At 42.7% G+C, this 22,859-nt stretch overlaps 1 protein-coding gene across 1 annotated transcript; it reads left to right on the top strand.

Moving 5' to 3' along the window:
• The first annotated feature begins 1,467 nt into the window (after positions 1–1,467).
• On the top strand, positions 1,468–22,485 carry LOC125238087. The gene is made up of 9 exons (XM_048145376.1): positions 1,468–1,603; positions 1,735–1,952; positions 2,639–2,815; positions 7,857–7,955; positions 15,869–15,973; positions 17,508–17,646; positions 18,163–18,316; positions 19,650–19,783; positions 21,311–22,485. Exons 1-9 carry the CDS (start codon positions 1,468–1,470, stop codon positions 21,448–21,450), a joined length of 1,302 nt encoding a protein of 433 aa, XP_048001333.1. The 3' UTR covers positions 21,451–22,485.
• The last annotated feature ends 374 nt before the right edge of the window (positions 22,486–22,859 follow it).

Here is a 22,859-nt window from a genome sequence, read left to right as displayed (position 1 = left end):
AACTTATCCCTTTAAGGGATCTCTTCCAGTCTTCTATTAGTGATAACTTTTATTTTAAATCATCCTTGCATCATCCCGGCAAATGCCACGGTTCGTGGGAGCCTGGTCAGCCTGGGGTCCGCTTCAACAAGTAATCTAACACTAGTTTTACGAAAGCGACTGCCATCTGACCTTCCAACCCGAAGGGTAACTAGGCCTTATTGGAATTACCTAGTCCGGTTTCCTCGCGATGTTTTCATTCACCGAAAAGAATACTTATCAGTAAGTTATTGTACAGGTACCTACTACATTATTATAGTCTATAGATAACTTGAAAATTCCTAGGAAGATTACTGAAGTACTTAACAAAAAATTTCTACTTAAGTCTAGGAGTTATTAATTAGATCACACGCTCTACCTATTGGGTCTCGGATAATTGCATTTAAAAAAATAATAGGCTCGTTCAAAACTTTTGTTAATTGATCCTGTACTAATTTATAACTAATCTACAGGTTAAAACGCCATACAATAAATACCCTTATTACCCTATTCTACCCTAAATTCATTATAAACGCAACTCTACAATATAAAATGCATACAATTCGTTTATTTCCACGGGATGCCGACAGAGGCGGTAGAGAGCACTGACAACCAGCCAACGGGCGGGATCAATAACAATAACCGGGTACCTGGGGGTTAGCATTTATCCTGAAAGATTTGATGCAGATCCCTTCTGTATGGATTTTAATTTTTAAGCTATATATCCTATATCCTATCTTTTGACTACAAGAATAAGGCACGGTAAGTAATATAAGATACGGATCATTAAGAGAGCTTGAGAAACTAAATTAACTAAAGTAAATAACGTAGAATATCTTTTGCTGTATTCTTGACGAATTGAAATATTTTCGGAACTATTACTGCCATCTATGTACACTTTAGTAAAATTCTACCAGAGTAATTACTAATTCTACTCGCCACTAGATGGCGCTGTACAACAATGTAATAACATGGCAACACTAAAAATTTGTTGATAAGTATTGGTAGCATTGGAGCCTCATTATCTTTTAGCCAATAGGAAGCTAGAATCGCAATGTTTTCATTCTGCTTTCATATGGTTCGAATGTTCCCGCGGTGGCCCTTGCATAGATTTCCGTTCTAGCGATTTAAAGTTATTTTTTCAATTTTTTTGTTAATATAAAATAGAATAGCCTTTAAAACGTTTTAAATACACATGATAAATAATTTAATATTTTGTTTGCTAAAGTAAGCGGTGAAAAAATGGTTTTTGTGAACTTTTGTTTTATTTGATTTTTCCTGGAATTGCAATGTTTAGGCACTGCGTGAATAGTGTTCGTGACAAACTTTACTTTATTATTTTACCATATTATCTTACCAATTACCAGTGATTTTTACATTCATAATATTTCTGTAAATATTTAAAATCGAGGCGAGATCGGAAATGTATATCGAGTAATATTAAGAATCATGGGTGAAAATGAGAACTTTGAAACAAATTACATATGGAAAGTGGGCGAAGTAGCCATAGCCTGGCTGTCCAAGAAAACTTACGCAAAAGTCACTGTAGTGAAGGACAATCGTGGCCATTTTCATGGTGATAAGGGTACGATTTCTATTTTGAAATGTAGTTCATTGTATTGTTTGTTAGCTTTACCCATGGTACCAGTTTTCACATTCAGTCAAGTACTTTGTCCCGGTCACGGTAATGCTGTAAACATAGTTGCATAGTTTTAGGCGTAACAGTGGAAGATGATGGTTCTACGGAGAAAGTGAAATGGAAGAAAGAACTTTGCTATCATGTTGAAACTTTTGTCACGAAACAGAAACTTTGGATTCCATGGACTTGTTTACGTCTCGCGGAGAGGTGCAGGCCGTTCTACGGGCCTAGCAGAGTGGTCAAACCGAAGGGCATGGTTACTAAAACTAGCCCTGGGACGGGGTCTGTGAAGAAGGTAAATAAACACAACAAATTACTTACGTACATTTTTAATAGTTTCAATGTTAGAAGCCGCTTGCTTAGTACAAACGGCGATAGCGGCGAGCGACGGCCATAGGTGCAAACGAAAGGTTCCGTCGCTATCTCGCTCCAACCTATGGCCTCTTCTAGCCGCTGTCACCTTAGACCATTTATTTATCATGGTCATTATAATGGTCAGGCCTTTAGTGTTGTAGGTTTCATATAATAAAATGGGGATAATGAACCCCTCCCTTGTCTGTCTGTCTGTCTATCTAAGCAAACCGTTTAAAATGTAAAACAGTGTTTGTGTGTCATCAAAAAGTATCTTGAAAGGCCCCCACAGATATAAGAAAAGATAAGATAGGTCCTACTCTAGTTATAAATATGTGGTCTGTTCTCATAAATAAATTGAATCTATGCGAAAGAAGAAAAATCCAATTACAATACTAGCTTTTTCCCGCGGCTTCGCTCGCGTTAGAGAGAGACAAAAGTAGCCTATGTCACTCTCCATCCCTTCAACTATCTCCTCTTCAAAAATCACATCAATTAGTCATTACCATTAGTCGCTCCGTTTTGCCGTGAAAGACGGACAAACGAACAGACACACACACTTTCCCATTTTAATATTAGTATGGATTCTTATACTGCACAGACTGATTGAATACTGATATTCCTTTGCAGGTCACTAAGGTAGATCCCCTGCTACCCTTCAATGTGAAGCCAGACCACTACAAGACCCCTGACTTTAATGCCAAATATGATCAGTCGCATCAACCACTCAAGCAGGGAAAAGTTGAGAACTCTTTTAAGGAGTTTGTGCGGAGGGGAAAGGAGATGTTCTTTGATACATATTACAAGGTGACAACATGCATGAAGTGTAGAAGATAGTGCTAATTCTCTGGAGCACTAGCCATGATGTCAATAGTTGTCACCGTAGCAAAATCTCTGTTGCACCAATATGAGAGTTTTGTTCACTCGTTATGCATCCAACTGTTGGCATCTTGGCTAGGTCTTTATTCCATTCTGTACTATTGGCTCATATGGTCAATGTTAAGTTCCAATTTCATGGCAGATGCTTATAGAGAAAGGAGCTGGACTGAAACCCTTGTTATAAAATTGCAAACATGTATCTCTTGTCTCTTTCCAACACACACTAATTTCAACATGTCCAATAAGAACAGACAATTATCATTATTAGACTGTTAGAATTAAGAGACATGAATGATGCCATACAACTGATTTTCCACCAGATCATAACCTTCTTTGCTCTATCCCGGCATTTGCCACGGCTCATGGGAGCCTGGGGTCCGCGTTGACAACTAATCCCAAGATTTGGCGTAGGCACTAGTTTTACGAAAGGGACTATCATCTGACCTTCCAACCCGAAGGGTAACTAGGCCTTATTGGAATAAGTCCGGTTTCCTTCACTGAAAAGCGGCAAACATCAAATGACATTTCGCACATAAGTTCTGAAAAACTCATTGGTACGAGCCGGGGTTCGAACCCGCGACCTCCAGATCGAAAGTCGCACGCTCTTACCACTAGGCCACCAGCGCTCTCTGTGATTTTCCACCAGATAGGTATATTATAAAAAGATTCATAGCAAAGAATTTGACACCAATAAGAACCAATAGAATCCATACTTCCATACTATAATACTATAATATACTATAATAATATAATAATATAATAATAATAATTAATAACACAGTCACACTCGATCATGTACTGCGGGGCCATCGCGGCGTGCCGTGTTGCTCGAGTCAAGTTTCCGGACGCTGACCGTGCAACTAGGACCGCCGAAGGTGTCCCTGCATGGCAAGTACGGATCGAGCGTCGTATCAACTCGTTTAGGACTCTCATTGCAAAGCTGATCTGCTTCAGAGGGGGTAATAATCGCCCCCGAGTAATGCGCTTTGTGAACCAGGCGTTCGCGGGGACGGACATCAGGCCCCGCGACTATTTGGCCAATGTCACAGAGCGCATCGACTTCCTGAAGCAGAAAGTCTATGCATAGGCAAGCCGTATTCGCCGCTACAGAAAGCGTGTGGACCGATTCCAGCAGAATCGTCTTTTTCAAAGCGACCAAAGGAAAGTATACCGAAGGTGGGAGGAAACCGACCCTCGTGTGTCTGACGTGCGGCTGCCGGATGCTACTGCCATGTCTGATTTCTGGCGTAGCATCTGGTCGGTGCCCGTCGAACACACGGAGGGTGAGTGGATGACCGTTGTCGAACGCGAGTGCGAGAGCATCGAGCCTATGGGGGCTATCACCATCAGCCCCGACGACGTAAGTTGTGCTACCCGTACGGCCCAGAACTGGAAAAGTCCTGGACCGGACGGATTGCACAACTTCTGGCTAAAATGGTTTCGATGCTCGCACTCGCGTTTGGCAACGCAATTTCAACAAGCCCTCGATCTTGGTTCTCTCCCACCTTCCCTAACAACTGGTGTTACTTTCCTGCTCTATAAGTCCGGTAGTACCACGGAAGCAAAAAACTACAGACCCATCACGTGCTTGCCTACACTTTACAAGCTCCTTACATCCATTTTGAGAGCAAAAATTAACGCGCATATTGTCGCTAACAACATTCTGGCTCCCGCTCAAAATGGATGTAGGGTTGGGTCCCGTGGTACTAAAGAGCTCCTCCTCATAGACATGACCATCTGCCAACAAGTTCGGCGGAACAAGGGGGCCATTTCGGCCGCTTGGATTGACTATAAGAAGGCCTATGATTCGGTGCCTCATTCATGGCTGAGAAGGGTATTGGAGCTGTATAAACTTGATGCAGCTTTAATATCCTTCCTGGCTGCATGTATGAGGCAGTGGACCACAGTCCTTCGTCAACCAGGAGGCAGGGATGGCCCCCTGGCCCGCAGGACTTCATAAGGATTGAGCGAGGAATATTCCAGGGTGACAGTTTGAGTCCATTATGGTTCTGCCTAGCTCTGAATCCCTCAGCACGCTGCTGAAGGATTCTGGGCTAGGTTGCCGGCTTCGGAGAGAGGGTGAAGTCATCTCTCACCTTCTGTACATGGACGATCTCAAACTATTTGCACCGAACACCCAAGACCTGATGGTGCTATTGAAAACCACAGAAGTTTTCAGTACCGCCATCAGAATGGAGTTTGGTGTCGATAAGTGTGCGGTCATGCATGTGCAGCGGGGGAGGTTGTAAATTCAGAAAATTTACAACTTTCTGAGACGATGTCGTTCAGATCTATCTCTGAATCAGAAACCTATAAGTACCTTGGTATGTCACAGTCGTTGGGTATTGAGGATGTTGGCATTAGACGGTCGGTAAAGGAGCGCTTTTTCAGTCGGCTGACAAAAGTCCTTAACAGTCTTTTGTCAGGAGGCAACAAAGTGCGCGCCTTTAACGCCTGGGTAATGCCTCTACTCATATACTCCTTTGGCATACTACGGTGGACCCAGACTGAGCTGGACGCCCTGGATCGGAGGGTCCGCTCACTGCTTACCACACACCGTATGTTACACCCGCGCTCGTCTGTTATGAGATTGTACATCCCACGGAAGTGCGGAGGTCGAGGCTTCCTAAACGCCAAAGATCTCCACAACCGTGAGGTGTACAATCTCAGGAATTACTTCCTTAACAACGAGTGCGGGATGCATCGTGATGTGGTGGCAGTGGACGGAAACCTCACGCCGCTCTCCTTGGCGAAACAGAACTGGCGCAAACCTGTGGTACTAAGTACTGCGGACCGCAAGGCGGTATGGGAGAGCAAGCAGCTACACGGGCGGTTCTACAAGGCCCTCACGGGACCCGATGTAGATCTGCTCGCATCGGTGAACTGGTTACGATTCGGGGACCTCTTCGGAGAAACCGAGGGTTTTGCCTGTGCAATTGCGGACGAAGTTATGATGACGAACAACTACCGGAAATATATCCTGAAGGACGGTACGGTCGACATTTGTCGGGCATGCCGCCGTCCCGGAGAGTCACTCAGGCATATTATTTCCGGTTGTTCTCATCTTGCTAACGGCGAGTACTTGCACAGACATAATCTCGTAGCCAGGATTATTCACCAGCAACTTGCTCTTCAATACGGCCTTGTGGACCGCGAAGTACCGTACTACAAGTACTTACCTGCGCCAGTTCTCGAAAATGGTCGTGCCACGCTCTATTGGGATCGATCTATTATCACTGACAGGACTATTGTAGCCAATAAACCTGACATTGTGATAATAGATCGACTGCAACGCCGGGCAGTGCTCGTTGACATCACCATCCCCCATGATGAGAATCTCGTGAAAGCCGAGAAGGACAAGTCCAGTAAGTACCTAGACTTGGCTCACGAGATAACCGCCATGTGGGATGTTGAATCAACGATCATTGTTCCGATAGTCGTTTCAGCGAACGGTCTCATAGCGAAGAGTCTCGACCAACATCTTAAGAGACTCTCGCTAGGTGGCTGGATCAAGGGCCAGATGCAGAAGGCGGTGATCTTGGACACAGCACGGATAGTTCGACGGTTCCTCTCTCTGCAGCCCTAACCACCGGCAGCTTGGGCCCTGCCCCGCTGCTGGCGGCACCCTAGGTTAGGTTTTTTATAATGTGTTTATATGTGTTTTATATTGTTTTGTATGTGTTTTTGTATTTTACTTTTATATTCATATTATAAACAGCCTAGCCTAAGAAAGAAAATAAATAAAGAGTATAATTAATAATTTAATTTAATAATATTTAATAATAATAATAATAATAATATAAATGCGAAAGTAACTCTGTCTGTCTGTCTGTCTGTCTGTCTGTCTGTCTGTCTGTTACGCTTTCCCGCTTAAACCACGCAGCCGATTTTGATGAAATTTAGAACAGACAATCTTTAGACCCTGAGACAAAACATAGGCTACTTTTTATTTCGAAAAAAAGGGATGAAGGGGTTGAAAAAGAGGTTGAAAGTTTGTATGGGATTTCTTAATTTTAAAAGATAAAACCATGAAACTTTATATTTTAGCACTTGATAAGAAATCATTAAACATATATTTAAAGTCACATACAGGTCGAACGCGATTAATTAACATTATTTTTACCTTTAAAATAAACATGGTGGGAAATAAACATTAACTAAAAGCGGGTAGATTATATTTATTTGTCTACCCCGAACATTTATACAAATTAATATCGGGTAGTTTTGTGTTGTTTACATCTCCGGTGACATTTTGCTGGGACGTCAGTCTTCTGCGACCACGACCAGTGCAACCTGGCCAAAACGTTGGGAAAAAAGGTAAAAATAATGTTAATTAATCGCGTTCGACCTGTATGTGACTTTAAATATGTGTACAAAGCGCGAGAACTTAAAGTGTTATATCATTAAACATCTTGATAAGGGATAGGGATAGCGATAGGGATAGCGATAGGGATAGCGATAGGGATAGGGATAGCGATAGGGATAGCGATAGCGATAGCGATAGCGATAGCGATAGCGATAGCGATAGGGATAGGGATACGGATACGGATAATATGGGTATCGTTAGAGGGATACGGATAATCGGTCGGCGGTCTCTTACAATCAATGTGCTCTAAGACGATCATTGTTTGCTTGCTTGAAGATTACGTTTGCGATAAGTATAAGCAAAATGTAAAAAATTGTAAGGGATAATAGAAAAAAGTACTTTTTACCCACCGATCATAGTGTCGAAATACGGGCTATGTGGGATGTTTATAAAGGTTTCCCCAGCGTATATAGAATTACCTACGCTGTGGTCGATGTGTAATATTTCTACAATCATTGCAAGCAAAAGTATTATGTGCAATCGAAATAATCGCAGATAAATATACTTACAGAGAAACCTAAGGATCCAAATGAAAATCTTAATGAATACTTTTATTACGCGGGCGAAGCCGCGGGTAAAAGCTAGTTGCTTATATAATTATAGGTGCTGATGATGGAGAATACTATTGAGAGCCGGGACACACTAGAATATCTTCTGCAAGTGGACGCCAGTACTGAAGACAAGTTCGACTTGGTCATCAAGGTAACTATGAGCCTCTGCAAAGCCAAAGGTAAAGGAAAAATCATTTTCCACATAGTTTTTAAATTTGGTTCAAGATGATAGGGTTCAATTAGCATAATTTTATGGTAAAATAATTCAAAAATAGGAAAATAATGAAATAAGTAAATGTTTATTCAAAACTAAAACTTAAAACTAAATTTTAACTTCTGCCAAACCTGAGTATGGTTTGTTGTAGAGACGGGCCGAATATGGACTTTGCCGAATACGAATATTCGGCCGAACATTCGGTTCAGCTCTTACCGAACCGAACATTCGGCCAAATATTCGGTTACGCCATATTTAGAAAGCGGATGTTAAGATTAAAACTATTAAAAGATTGTTAATGGTTACATAATATGTTACTAGAACTACATATGTTCTTACGATTTAGATATCTCTTTTTAGTAGTTCCTTAGAAAGCTACTACTTATTATCCAATGGAATACGTAAGATCTTCATTAGTTATGTACTTTGTTTATTCGGTAAATATTCGGCAATGCAACCGAATTCGGCCGAATACGAACATTGAAAAACTTGCCGAATATGCCGAATACCGAATATTCGGCCCGTCTCTAGTTTGCTGGCAGACGAGGCTCCAAATACATTAGGTTCTATATCTACTTATAGTACTTATACTATTTACTAGCAATGTCTCATATTACTGCAATTATGCCTCCCGGACCACCAGGTTGAATTCCTAAAATGTTGAAATCCCGAAACGTTGACTTTCCCAGAATGTTGATTTTTTTCAGTTTCGCAAAATGTTGAATTCTCATAACGTTGAAATATCAAAAAGTTGAATTCTCAAAATGTATACTTTCAACATTTTGGGATTTCAACATTTTAAGAACTCAAGTTTATATTCCTGGAATCTTTTTTTAACATGGGTATTTTGTAATATGATTTCTACCCAGAATCGCGAGCTTTTTGGCCCTAAAAGGAGAAAAAAATGTACCTTTGATGGTCATGAATTTCAGTCTTCAGACTGTATTTAACCCATTGCTGCCACGGGGAACAAAATTTTAAGGCATTATGCTTCGAAAAGGCTCATCAGTGGAGTCTTGGAACTTAAATATGCCCTGAAACTATATAGCATGTAACAAAAGTCAATAGGGTGCTTTGAGATAATTTCGACATACAAAAATGCTCGGGTAATTTCGAAAGGGGAATCTTGATATGATGGAAATAATGGTGATTTTTATGTGACTTTCAAAATTAGACGACGTTCGAAATTACCCCAATGCACATTACTTCAACAGCCGACAAGACCAATACCCTGATTGCTATTTAAGCGGAAAAAATCGAAACTCATTTTTTTCGAACTACGAAATTTTTTCACTTGTATCACACTTAGGGTCATTAGTAACCCTATGAGCTGTTAAAGTATTACTCGGGACTTTTGCTACACCCTGTAGGTACCTACTGCAAATTTAATCTTATGGAAATTTAACATTTTAGGGTTCACCATACCGCAAAGTCAACTTTCTGCAAATTCAACATTTTAGGATTCAACAAGCTGCAAATTCAACTTTATGCAATTTGGACATAAAAAGAACTCAACATAATGCAAATTCAACATTTTAACATTCAACATCCTGCAAATTCAACTTTTTGCAAATCCAACATTTTAGGAATTCAACTTGGTGGTCCTGGAGGCAATTATGTTGTATTTATATTTTTAAAGCATGATTTTCCCTACTTTTTAGCCACATTGAATAATAACATAAATTTACATAAGTGGCATTTTGCTACATTGCCTGTTGATATTAGGTAGGCATTTTGTGATTGCTACTATTGCTACATCCATTAGCAATACTTTACCCTTATTTCGCTGTTAAATTTGGAGAAGATTTTTAGATATAATCAGGGACCGGACAACCCCTTCCGCGCTACAAGCCTTTCATTGGGAATCCCTAACGTAAGGACGACCCAATCGAGAGACTCTCCCTTTCGAACTGCAAGCCCATTCATTTGACTAGCCCTTACAAAAAACTTAGCAAAACAATAAAGCTAGCCCTGTGCATTGGCTTACCGCTATCCGATACGGCTTGCAAGCCTTTAATAAGGGTTACCCTTATTTTAAGCGCTATTTATAAGGCTTTCCCTTTTGTTGAAGCGTAGTCGAGCCTTGCGTGAAAGAGACAGGATTATGAATCTAAGCTAGTGTAAGAGGCGGAAGGAAAATGCGCTGTTGCCAATCCGCACTATGCGCCCCATTTTTAATTTTGCAACGAAACATGTTTTCGTTGGATAGAAGTAGAACACGGCTAGAAATTATTTTTTCCCGTCACTAGCTCGGAAACACGTGTTTTGTCCTTTAATACCAGCGGGTAAAAACGCATTTTATCCACTAGTGGGTAAAGTAGTTTGACCTTGCATAAAATCAAATTAACTGCTTTAAAATTGATAAAAGCAGGTGAATCTAGTAATAAAGATGATTTACCACCTGTGGAACTACTGGAAGCAGTGATAAACGCATTTTTTGCGTTGTTGTTTCCTCGCTATATTGAGGGGAAAAGTTTTGTGTTACACTCGGGTGCAAATGTATTTTACTTCTTGTGTGTTAAAAAACTCGCAAGTTCAGAATTCTATTCTCGAACCACTCGCTTCGCTCGTGGTTCAACTATAGAATCCTTTCACTTGCTCGTTTTTCAATTCCACACTCGGCGTTAAAATACAACTTTGCCCCCTTGTATAACAAATAACTATTAATGAACTGGGAGACAAGGGACTGAGGATCGCCTGATGGTAAATGATCATCGTCGCCCATAGATCAGTAATATGTATGTTCGTACGTATGAATGTATGTAGGTATGTATGAATGTATGTAGGTATGTATGAATGTATGTAGGTATGTATGTATGAATATAAATATACATATAAATATGTAAATATGTATGTATGCATGTATATTTACATGCATACAGTGTTGGCCGAAAATCAATACAATTAACCATTATCATCACACATTGAAAACGTTAATTGCCAACATAAAAATAAGCCGTTTTCGTCATCCAACTCGCCTTGATGAGTTAATTGGGTGAGCAGTTCCTAAGATAGAGCTGATGCTGAACCCTGGCTTTTCCCAGGGGAACGCGGGTTTGGTTTAACATAGGCAAGCGCTGTTTTCGTCATCGGACTTGTTTTGATGAGTACTTGAGTGAGCAGTAACCAAGGTAGAGCTGATGCTGAACCCTGGGTATTTCTAGGGGAACTCGGGTTTCGTGCAACATAGGCAAACGCTGTTTTCGTCATCGGACTTGTATTGATGAGTACTTGAGTGAGCAGTAACCAAGGTAGAGCTGATGCTGAACCCTGGCTTTTCCCAGGGGAACGCGGGTTTGGAGTAACATAGGCAAGCGCTGTTTTCGTCATCGGACTTGTCTTGATGAGTACTTGTGTGAGCAGTAACCAAGGTAGAGCTGATCCTGAACCCTGGCTATTCCTAGGGGAACGCGGGTTTGGAGTAACATAGGCAAGCGCTGTTTTCGTCATCGGACTTGTTTTGGTGAGTACTTGAGTGAGGAGTAACCAGGGCAGAGCTGATGCTGAACCCTGGCTATTCCTAGGGGAACTCGGGTTTCGTGCAACATAGGCAAACGCTGTTTTCGTCATCGGATTTGTATTGATGAGTACTTGAGTGAGCAGTAACCAAGGTAGAGCTGATGCTGAACCCTGGCTATTCCTAAGGGAACTCGGGTTTCGTGCAACATAGGCAAACGCTGTTTTCGTCATCGGACTTGTCTTGATGAGTACTTGAGTGAGCAGTAACCAAGGTAGAGCTGATGCTGAACCCTGGCTTTTCCCAGGGGAACGCGGGTTTGGAGTAACATAGGCAAGCGCTGTTTTCGTCATCGGACTTGTCTTGATGAGTACTTGAGTGAGCAGTAACCAAAGAAGAGAGCTGATGCTGAACCCTGGCTTTTCCCAGGGGAACGCGGGTTTGGAGTAACATAGGCAAGCGCTGTTTTCGTCATCGGACTTGTCTTGATGAGTACTTGTGTGAGCAGTAACCAAGGTAGAGCTGATGCTGAACCCTGGCTATTCCCAAGGGAACGCGGGTTTGGTGTAACATAGGCAAACGCTGTTTTCGTCATCGTGAAATATCTGAGACTCGTCTTTATGACTGGTACTTGGTTGAGTTGAGTAGTACCATAGAATCTGTCAAACTATTTCTGTTGATTGTTGTGAATTCTATGAAGATCGTTTGAAACAGAAATACTTTTCTGGTGGAAATCAAGCATACAGCGCGTCTGATAGTAAGTAGTTACCGTAGTCTATGGACGCTTGGAACTCCATTATTCTCTTTATTCCCTGTGTTACTATTAGTGAAATCGACTGTACTTAATTTTGATATTCAAATGGATATACATACGTATTTTTTTAGACACAAATAAATTGTTTCATGTATGGCAAATTAATAAATGTGTTCTAACTACTTGATGTTAATATTCACTTCTGGTAAGATTTTTGTTCAATTAATATTATGTTTTTATGCCTAACTTGAGATTGCATGAAATATTTCTATATTATAATGTACCGAAACCAGAGTTGCCCTAGATACCGCCAGGGCTCAGCTACAGCGCTGTCTTGCGCTACTGCGTACCCAAGTCCTCGTCAAGACATGTCCGATGACGCAAACAGCGTTTGCCTATGTTACACTAAACCCGAGTTCCCCTAGGTACAGCTAGGTTTCAGCATCAGCTCTATCTTGGGTACAGCTCACCCAAATACTCATTAAGACAAGTCCGATGACGAAAACAGCGTTTGCCTGTGTTACACTAAACTCGAGTTCCCCTAGGTGCAAACAGAGTTCAGCATCAGCTGGACTTTGGGTACTGGGTACTGCTCACTCGAGTACTCAAGACAAGTCCGATGACGAAAACAGCGTTTGCCTGTGTTGTGTTACACTAAACCCGAGTTCAACTAGGTGCAGCCAGAGTTCAGCATCAGCTGGACTTTGGGTACTGCTCACTCGAGTACTCATCAAGGCAAGTCCGATGACGAAAACAGCGTTTGCCTGTGTTACACTAAACCCGAGTTCCTCTAGATGCAGCCAGGGTTCAGCATCAGCTGGACTTCGGGTACTGCTCACTTGAGTACTCATCAAGACAAGTCCGATAACGAAAACAGCGTTTGCCTGTGTTACACTAAACCCGAGTTCCCTTAGGTGCAGCCAGAGTTCAGCATCAGCTGGACTTTGGGTACTGCTTGCTCGAGTACTCATCAAGACAAGTCCGATGACGAAAACAGCGTTTGCCTGGGTTACACTAAACCCGAGTTCCCCTAGGTGCAGCCAGGGTTCAGCATCAGCTGGATTTCGGGTACTGCTCACTCGAGTACTCATCAAGACAAGTCCGATGACGAAAACAGCGTTTGCCTGTGTAACACTAATCCCGAGTTCCCCTAGGTGCAGCCAGGGTTCAGCATCAACTGCACTTCGGGTACTGCTCACTCGAGTACTCATCAAGACAAGTCCGATGACGAAAACAGCGTTTGCCTGTGTTACACTAAACCCGAGTTCTCCTAGATGCAGCCAGGGTTCAGCATCAGCTGGACTTCGGGTACTGCTCACTCGAGTACTCATCAAGACAAGTCCGATGACGAAAACAGCGTTTGCCTGTGTAACACTAAACCCGAGTTCCCATAGGTGCAGCCAGAGTTCAGCATCAGCTGGACTTTGGGTACTGCTCGCTCGAGTACTCATCAAGACAAGTCCGATGACGAAAACAGCGTTTGCCTGGGTTACACTAAACCCGAGTTCCCCTAGCTGCAGCCAGGGTTTAGCATCAGCTGGATTTCGGGTACTGCTCACTCGAGTACTCATCAAGACAAGTCCGATGACGAAAACAGCGTTTGCCTGTGTAACACTAAACCCGAGTTCCCCTAGGTGCAGCCAGGGTTCAGCATCAACTGCACTTCGGGTACTGCTCACTCGAGTACTCATCAAGACAAGTCCGATGACGAAAACAGCTTTTGCCTGTGTTACACTAAACCCGAGTTCCCATAGGTGCAGCCAGGGTTCTGCATCAGCTGGACTTTGGGTACTGCTCACTCGAGTACTCATCAAGACAAGTCCGATGACGAAAACAGCGTTTGCCTGTGTTACACTAAACCCGAGTTCTCCTAGATGCAGCCAGGGTTCAGCATCAGCTGGACTTCGGGTACTGCTTACTCGAGTACTCATCAAGACAAGTCCGATGACGAAAACAGCGTTTGCCTGTGTTACACTAAACCCGAGTTCCCATAGGTGCAGCCAGAGTTCAGCATCAGCTGGACTTTGGGTACTGCTCGCTCGAGTACTCATCAAGACAAGTCCGATGACGAAAACAGCGTTTGCCTGGGTTACACTAAACCCGAGTTCCCCTAGGTGCAGCCAGGGTTCAGCATCAGCTGGACTTCGGGTACTGCTCACTCGAGTACTCATCAAGACAAGTCCGATGACGAAAACAGCGTTTGCCTGTGTAACACTAAACCCGAGTTCCCCTAGGTGCAGCCAGGGTTCAGCATCAACTGCACTTCGGGTACTGCTCACTCGAGTACTCATCAAGACAAGTCCGATGACGAAAACAGCGTTTGCCTGTGTTACACTAAACCCGAGTTCTCCTAGGTGCAGCCAGGGTTCAGCATCAGCTAGACTTCGGGTACTCATCAAGACAAGTCCGATAAAAAAAACGGCCAAGAGCGTGTCGGGCTACGGTCAGAACCTATCAAGTTCAAAACAATTTTCCTAGAAAGTCGTTATAAAGTTCTAGTTTTGTGATTTTTTCATATTTTTTAAACTTATGGTTCAAAAGTTAGAGGGGGGGGGGGGACGCACTTTTTTTCCTTTAGGAGCGATTATTTCCGAAAATATCAATATTATCAAAAAACAATCTTAGTAAACCCTTATCCATTTTTAAATACCTATCCAACAATATATCACACGTTGTGGTTGGAATGAAAAAAAAATCAGCCCCCACTTTACATGGGGGGTACCCTAATAAAACATTTTTGCCATTTTTTATTTTTGAACTTTGTTGGCGTGATTGATTTGATATACATATTGGGACCAAATTTCAGCTTTCTAGTGCTAACGGTTACTGAGATTATCCGCTGACGGACGGATGGACAGACAGACATGGCGAAACTATAAGGGTTCCTAGTTGACTACGGAACCCTAAAAAGCAGCGTTTGCCTGTGTTACACCCGAGCAAAGCAGGAGCCTATCATAACTATAAGTATTTGGTATTGAAAATTGAACCTTATTTTATCTACAGCCGTTTCCATTAAACAGAAACGCGCAAATATCACACACAGTGCCGCCATAGGTAACGATCGTATGTTATTTCGTTCGGAGTAATGTGTGCTTTATGAGCGAGGTACAGGATTTAAACTCGCACGATATGATCTATAAGGGAAAGCAAATAAAACCCAATATAAGGCTCACCCGTTAGGCTGAGCCGATGATAAGGGTTTTGAAAGGGTATTGGGCTATTTTAGGTAAGCGCTTTCGTTAGGGCTTTAAAAGCAAAATGAAAGGGTATCGCGTCAAAAGGGTAGGGTAAGTTAAGCCTAACGAAATACCCATACAAAACCCCGTATAAGGGATAGCGGGCCGGTCCCTGGATATAATGAACAAGTTTGTGATGATTTAACGACATTAGTTTTTTTTATTGCAACAATTGATTTTAATAACAAAGCTACCGTGAGACACTGACATATAAACCGGGTCACTCACGTGTAAAAAGTTGAAAAACGCTCGACATGTTTCGTTCCGTAACGAGGAGCATTTTCATTGAGCTCGCGCGATTCCTTTGGTATTCCGACGCAGACTGCGGGCTGCAGCTGCAGCTCGCCGCGACCGGTGCAACGAGAAACTACCCCCATTTTGAGAACAATTTATTTTCTTGTAGAACATAATGACGGAGAGAGAGATAGAAGATTACCTGCACCAGTGCTGGCGATACAACTACGTGCATAAGCGACTTCCGGCGAACGCCGAAAATGATACAGGAGAGGTAACTAACTCGTAAACTCTAACCCCCTTAGGATTCATAAACGTTCACTAAAGTCATCAAGCCGATAAATTGTTTGTCCCTTTCTATCACACCAATACGTCGGAAAGGGACAAACGAATTTTATCGGCTTGATAACTTTAAATCCCGTTTTCACATCACCCATTCGGAATTGGGATTTTTCTTCCTGTTAAGAGTGAGAAAAGTAACGCTTTTCTGTACAAGGGCTTTATGATTTTACTATTTATTAGGGATGTACCGACTATTGATTTGGCCGACTACCAACTAGTCGGCGCTTGGGTGGCCGATTAGTCGGCTAGTCGGCCAGAACATAATTTTCGAGTAATTTATCAAAATTTTTGAATTACATTGGTCCTTTGTTGGCGCTTTTCATTATTTTTTAAAGGTTCAAAGGTCAATGAGAATATTGATATACAATTTCCATTTTTAACAAACGGTTTGGCTTAAGTGGGTAGGAATCCTGCCTATGAAACCGATAATCCTTGGTAGGACATTTCTTTCTGTAATTACCGCAGTTGTTCTTTTGAGTAACAACATAACAAATAGGTTCATAATACAACAATATCAGCTGTTAATTTATGTTTGTACTGTTTTTCTATCACTTATAATGTGCCGACTAATCGGCCTTTTTTGCCGACTAGTCGCCGACTACAAATGTGGCCGGATAGTCGGCTTTCCCGGGTACATCCCTACTATTTATACATCCAGCTGGGTCCACACAGCAAGGCACGCCGCGAGGCAACTTCCTTCAGAACGACCAGTGTAGACAATATTATACGTTTTTCTCGCCACGGACGTTTGCCGCCCGCCTCTGTTCGCATTTTCAGAATTTGGGTCACCCCAATTAGCAAAAGTTGTGTGACGATAATTCAGCATAAAATCTGTCTAAAAATTTTTTTTTATACCACGTCGGTGGCAAACAGGTATACGGCCTGATGGAAAGCGGTCACCGTAGCGCTGGTAGCCTAGCGGTAAGTACGTGCGACTTTCGTTCCGGAGGTCGCGGGTTCGAACCCCGGCTCGCACCAATGAGTTTTTCGAAATTTATGTGCGAAATGTCATTTGATATTTGCCAGTAGCTTTCCGGTGAAGGAAAACATCGTGAGGAAACCGGACTAATTCTAATAAGGTCTAGTTTACCCTTCGGGTTGGAAGGTCAGATGGCAGTCGCTTTCGTAAAAACTAGTGCCTACGCCAAATCTTGGGATTAGTTGTCAAAGCGGACCCCAGGCTCCCATGAGCCGTGGCAAAAGCCGGGATAACGCAAGGAGGATGATGATGGAAAGCGGTCACCGTAACCTTATTTACAATTTTCGCATTTTGAATGTCGATTATCGCTTAAAGTTTATGTAATTAACACAAAAACAATATTTTTATTGAAATTTCATGCTTAATTATCATCACAAAACTGACAGCGAGTTAATTTTTGTGAACAACTTTCGCTAATTGGGGGGGTCCCAAATTCTGAAAATGCCCGAGGACGTGTGATCTGCACACTTAGCTTTTTTTTTTTCAGAATACACCAGTTCGAAAAGTAGCTCCTATATCGTGGTGCCTCGTGTGCGGGAGTAATGAGGGCAGGCGCCGCGAGTGCCCGCGCTGTCCTGTCTCGTACCATCCCGCCTGCCGCAAGGAATGGCTCGTCAAAATCATACGTAAGTTATATCAAAGAGGATTGTAAGTATCAATCCGAAGCGGAGTTCCTCATAAAGCCAATGGCGCAAAACGTCACAGAGAGGCGCAATTTTGTATGAGTCAAAGGAGCGTAAGCGTGACGATGAGAGAACTTCAAAGCACTTGGAAACCTAAAGGACAGTAGTGGCAAACCACCTAAATGGGCATTCCGACGCTGACAGCAGAGAAATTTTTTCGAAGAGGATATACTCGATATACGGAACTAGCTTTTGACCGAGGCTTCTCTCACGTTGTATTCGAAAATTGTGAATGGCTCCATACAAAACTTCCACCTCTCATTTTAGGGGAGTGGGGGTCAGATAAAAGTAGCCTAATACACTCTCCATCCCTGCAACTGTCTCCACTTAAAAAATCACGTCAATTCTTCGCTTCGTTTTGCCGTGAAAGACTGACAAACAAACAGACACACACACTTTCCCATTTATAATATTAGTATAGATAAGTATAGATTTACTAATAAAAATCTTAACTTCCAGATCGAAAGAACCCACCAAAGAAGCCACAGAAAGAGGCTGTTACCATCTCCAAAGTCCTGTCCAGTACCCGGATCCTGACCACCAGTTCCTTGGTCCCAGCTCAGCTGCGGGATGAGTTACCCTGCCCTAGCTGCATGTGGGGACCCAAACCAGGGTATGGCTTACTTTCTCATCATTTTAATCACACTTGCTCAGTAAGTGTGCAATAGTACGCGGGCGTAGCAGGATTACTCCCGCTTTGTTTCTTTAAATTTTGTCTTTATTCATGTATTTTTCTATTGCAAGTGTGATGAAAAACATTGTGTATAATGAAACAACTGGTATATATGGCTGAAGAGGGGGTACGTATCACAATGTCTAAACTTCGACCAGTCTGGCGCAGTCGGTAGTGACCCTGCCTGCTGCGCCGCGGTCCCGGGTTCGAATCCCGGTAAGGGCATTTATTTGTGTGATGAGCAGAGATATTTGTTCCTGAGTCATGGATGTGTTCTATGTATATAAGTATTTATTTGTATATCGTATATATCGTTGTCTGAGTACCTACCCACAACACAAGCCTTCTTGAGCTTACCGTGAGCCTCAGTTAATCTGTGTAAGAATGTCCTATATTTATTTTTTATTTTTTTACTTAAAAAAACTAACGCTAAATGGCCTACGTTCAAAATACCTAAATTCTAAAAATCTAATGGTGTTTTGAGGTATATTTAAAATATCGAATGTTTAAAAGGGTGCCTATTATAATGTCTAAAATTAAAGAACCTAACGTTAAATGACCTACGTTCAAAATACCTAATGATTTTAAATACCTAAGCAAGTTACACCTACACTTAACAAATGATGACAATTTGTCGCACTGTTTCGCCGCGAAGGACGGACAAACAAACAGACACACACACTTTCCCATTTATAATATTAGTATGGATTCTCAGGGACCGTCCACACTCATAAGACGCATGTCTTGCGGCGCGCAACGGACGTCTCCGCCACGCCGCCTGAATGTGATTCAAAAAACGTCTCCTCAGTACATTTTGTATAGGAAGGACGTAAGACGCGCCCCAGGCGGCGTGGCGCGCCATGCGTCTAAGGTACTGGTCCCATCGCGAGCTAGTAAGCTATGAGCTATTGGCTATAAAAACGAACAAAAGATAAGCACTACCGTGCAAGTAAAAGAGACACGGCGATTTTGATAGCTCACCACTGGGCAAATATAAACGTCGCAGTCTCTTTTATTTGTACGGGAGCGACTATCTTTTGTTCGTTTTTATAGCTCATAGCTTACTAGCTCCCGGTGGGACCAGGGGGGCTACCATGAAGTGCTAAAGCCGTTCAGTTTAGGTTGAGAGAGAGGGACGGAGCTATGGAACTGCTACAGCTTCGTTCCTTTCTCTCAACCTAAACTGAACGGCTTTAGCACTTCATGGTAACCCCCCAGTACCTTATGAGTGTGGATGGTCCCTTCCCGTTTATAATATTAGTATGGAGGTCAGGTACGACGACGTGGTGTGGCACAAGCTCGGCAGCTGCGCGTGGTGGCCGGCGCGCGTGCTCACGCCGGGCGACGCGCCCGCCTGCCTGCTGGCGCGCCGCCACGAGCCCACAGACTACCCGCTGCGCTACTACGGTACTACACACACTATAACGTAGCTGTAGCTATCGTTACATTTGGCAGGTCCACAGAACAGCGCCCTGAGACAATGTACTCCGTCCCCATTTCACCATAAGACCACTAGACGATCGGCATACGCTTCATGGTTAGTATTCCAAAAATACGCACCGAGCGTTTCGCTTCAACATTTCATTTGCGAAACGTCAAGGAGTGGAATGCTCTGCCTGAGTCTGAGTTTCCGCTCGAGTACAATCCAGGTATCTTTAAAGCAAGAGTAAATAGGTATCTCATAGGTAAGCGTGCTCCACCGTAGACCGCATCGATGATGCGGTCTACGGTGGAGCACGCAAAGTGATGACTTACCATCAGGTGTGACCGTGGTCAAACGTCTACCTATTCATACTAAAAAAAAATTAAACGACAAATATAGACGTCCGTCGCCTCCAAACGTGCCTGATGACTGTATGACACAAAATTATCTTTTTTCCTATTCACCTCGTCCACCCTTATTAGCAGTGATCGGGGATTTGGATGCCACACGGGATGAATGACCTCAAACATTATGCTAGTATGGATATGCCGCGGGATTCCAAGCTTTATGTGGTTAGAAAAAGGACAGTTTTTTATCATAATTTATTTACCTACCTTTATATTATTATCAATTTATTGCTAGTACGGGTCAAAATTTTAAATAATAAATGCGACATCAAATCATCATTGTTATTACTGTTGAATGTATTTTTCTTGACCAGTTCAGTATTGGCCTTACAATAAAATGAAGTGAAAATTCACTTTATTATCGATAAATAATTTAGTGCAAAATTTTCACATACCTACTATTTTCTTAGTGACAAAGAAAGTTTGACTTGTTTATATTACACGTATTTAAATTATTACCTACAGTTCTAATCATTACTATTTACCTAAGCAACACTTGCTTATTCAATATCGTTTATGTTATAAATATATTACCTACACGATAATTGCGTTTATTTTTCAACCAGTTACTTATAACCTCATTGTTTATGAGCTACTATAGTTTCTTACCATTAGGCGCTCCGTCTGATCATTTGTCTACTATGACGTAAGAAAAATTATCACGGGCCGGACGGCATATCCATATCACTGTTTCTAATACTTGACATCCCGCAGTGTGGCATCCAAATCCCCGATCATTGGTTATTAGGGTCAGTTGATCCAAACCGTCTGTTACCGAATTTAATGTTCGCATTTTTTTTGTACCGACCCCACATAACGTGGGATCCTGTAGGAGGAAGATTTTTTTTGTATGGGAATTCACATTAATAGAAATATCTATGGGGTGAGTGTATCCCCGAAGTTCATCATCATCATCATTCACTTGCCATTATCCCATCGCAGCGTGTCTTCCTCTTCTATACATTTCTATCGCCCGTCATTCTAATCATTGACTTGCTTTCGTTTCATTTCACCTCTCACGCAGTCCATCTACGTTTTCCTCTCTGCTTCCTTCCACATTCAAACGTAATACCTAGTCACTAAAAAACTCTTAATATATTTCAGGTACGCTGAACCACTCCTGGGCCCGCAGCAGTCAGATGGTGTTATTCCTGCCCTCGCACGCCACTCGCACCGGCGACTCGTTGCTCGCACAGGCCTTAATGGACGCCGCAGATGACTATATCGCCGTCTACCTTACATAACTTCATTCTACACGATAGTGGTGTGTTTTACCACCTCTCGCACGCCACTCGCACTGGCAACTCGATGGTCGCGCAGACGATTATGTCGCCAACTCGCCATATACCTTACATAACTTCATCAACACGATATTGCCGTGTTATACCACCTCTCGCACGCCACTCGCACTGATCAAAATGGACGCATCGGACGATCATATCGTCGTACCTTACATAACTTCATCAACTTAGTTATGTAACACAACAGTGTTATACCACCTCTCGCACGCCATTCGCACTGGCGACTCGGTGCTCACACAGGCCATAATGGACGCCGCAGATGACTATCGCCGTCTACCTTACATAACTTCATTCTACACGATAGTGGTGTGTTATACCACGTCTCGCACGCCACTCGCACTAGCAACTCGATGGTCGCGCAGACGATTATGTCGTTAACTCGCCATATACCTTACATAACTTCATCTACACGATATTGGTGTGTTATACCACCTCTCGCACTGATCATAATGGACGCATCGGGCGATCATATCGTTGTACCTTACATAACTTCATCAACTCAGTTATGTAACACAACAGTGTTATACCACCTCTCGCACGCCACTCGCACTGGCAACTCAGTGCTCGCACAGGCCATAATGGACGCCGCAGATGACTATATCGCCGTATATCTTATATAACTTCGTCTATACATTGTGTTATACCAGCTCTCGCACGCCACTCTCGCATACGCATTATGGAGCTTAGACACTGGTCCCACTACAAGCGATAAATCCGATAAGCTATCGGTGAATGGAAACGAACAAAAGATAGCTCCCGTGGAAATAGAGAGCGAGCGATTTATAGTTATCGCTCGGCGGCGAACTGTAACTCGCTCGCGGTATCATCGCGTGTCTTAGCTCATCGCTTAATTGCTTCTGGTCGGACCAGTGCCTTTAAAGCACACCTCTGACACTGACGATCAAATATATGAAAGAGGCGCGTTCCTAGCACACAGTCTAAGCTCGTGTAGGTGAACGCGTACTATGCTTGTATAAGTGAAATCTGACAGGTCGACTGTTCGCGTTTTTGACAGGCGGTAACTGTGAGGTAACCGGGAGGGGGTAGGCGGCACTTTCAGCGGGAGTGGCCATACTGTATGATAATACTCTTTATTATACTGTGCTTAACCCTTAAATGCATAGTGATGTATATGCATCATGCATTTAAGGGTTAAAGCTTCAGACAATACGGCACTGGTCCCACCGCGAGCTAGTAAGCTATGAGCTATTAGGCTATGAAAACGAACAAAAAGAATTCCCGTGCAAATAAAAGAGACAGCGATATTAATAGCTCACCGCTGGGCGAGTAGCTATAAACATCGCCGTGTCTCTTTTATTTACACGGGAGTGATTATCTTTTGTTCGTCTTTA

Source organism: Leguminivora glycinivorella, chromosome 22 (assembly GCF_023078275.1).
Source record: "Leguminivora glycinivorella isolate SPB_JAAS2020 chromosome 22, LegGlyc_1.1, whole genome shotgun sequence".
NCBI lineage: Eukaryota > Metazoa > Arthropoda > Insecta > Lepidoptera > Tortricidae > Leguminivora > Leguminivora glycinivorella.
Note: the sequence above shows the minus strand (reverse complement) of the source record. Positions and strands in the feature narration are given on the sequence as shown.

Bases quoted from the DNA above. Each gene is read 5' to 3' on its own strand.
- LOC125238087 (XM_048145376.1), top strand. From the start codon at position 1,468: ATGGGTGAAAATGAGAACTTTGAAACAAATTACATATGGAAAGTGGGC. The intron at 2,816-7,856 runs GTGACAACATGC...ATATAATTATAG, and splicing joins TCTTTGATACATATTACAAG to GTGCTGATGATGGAGAATAC. The intron at 18,317-19,649 runs GTATGGCTTACT...TATGGAGGTCAG, and splicing joins ATGTGGGGACCCAAACCAGG to GTACGACGACGTGGTGTGGC.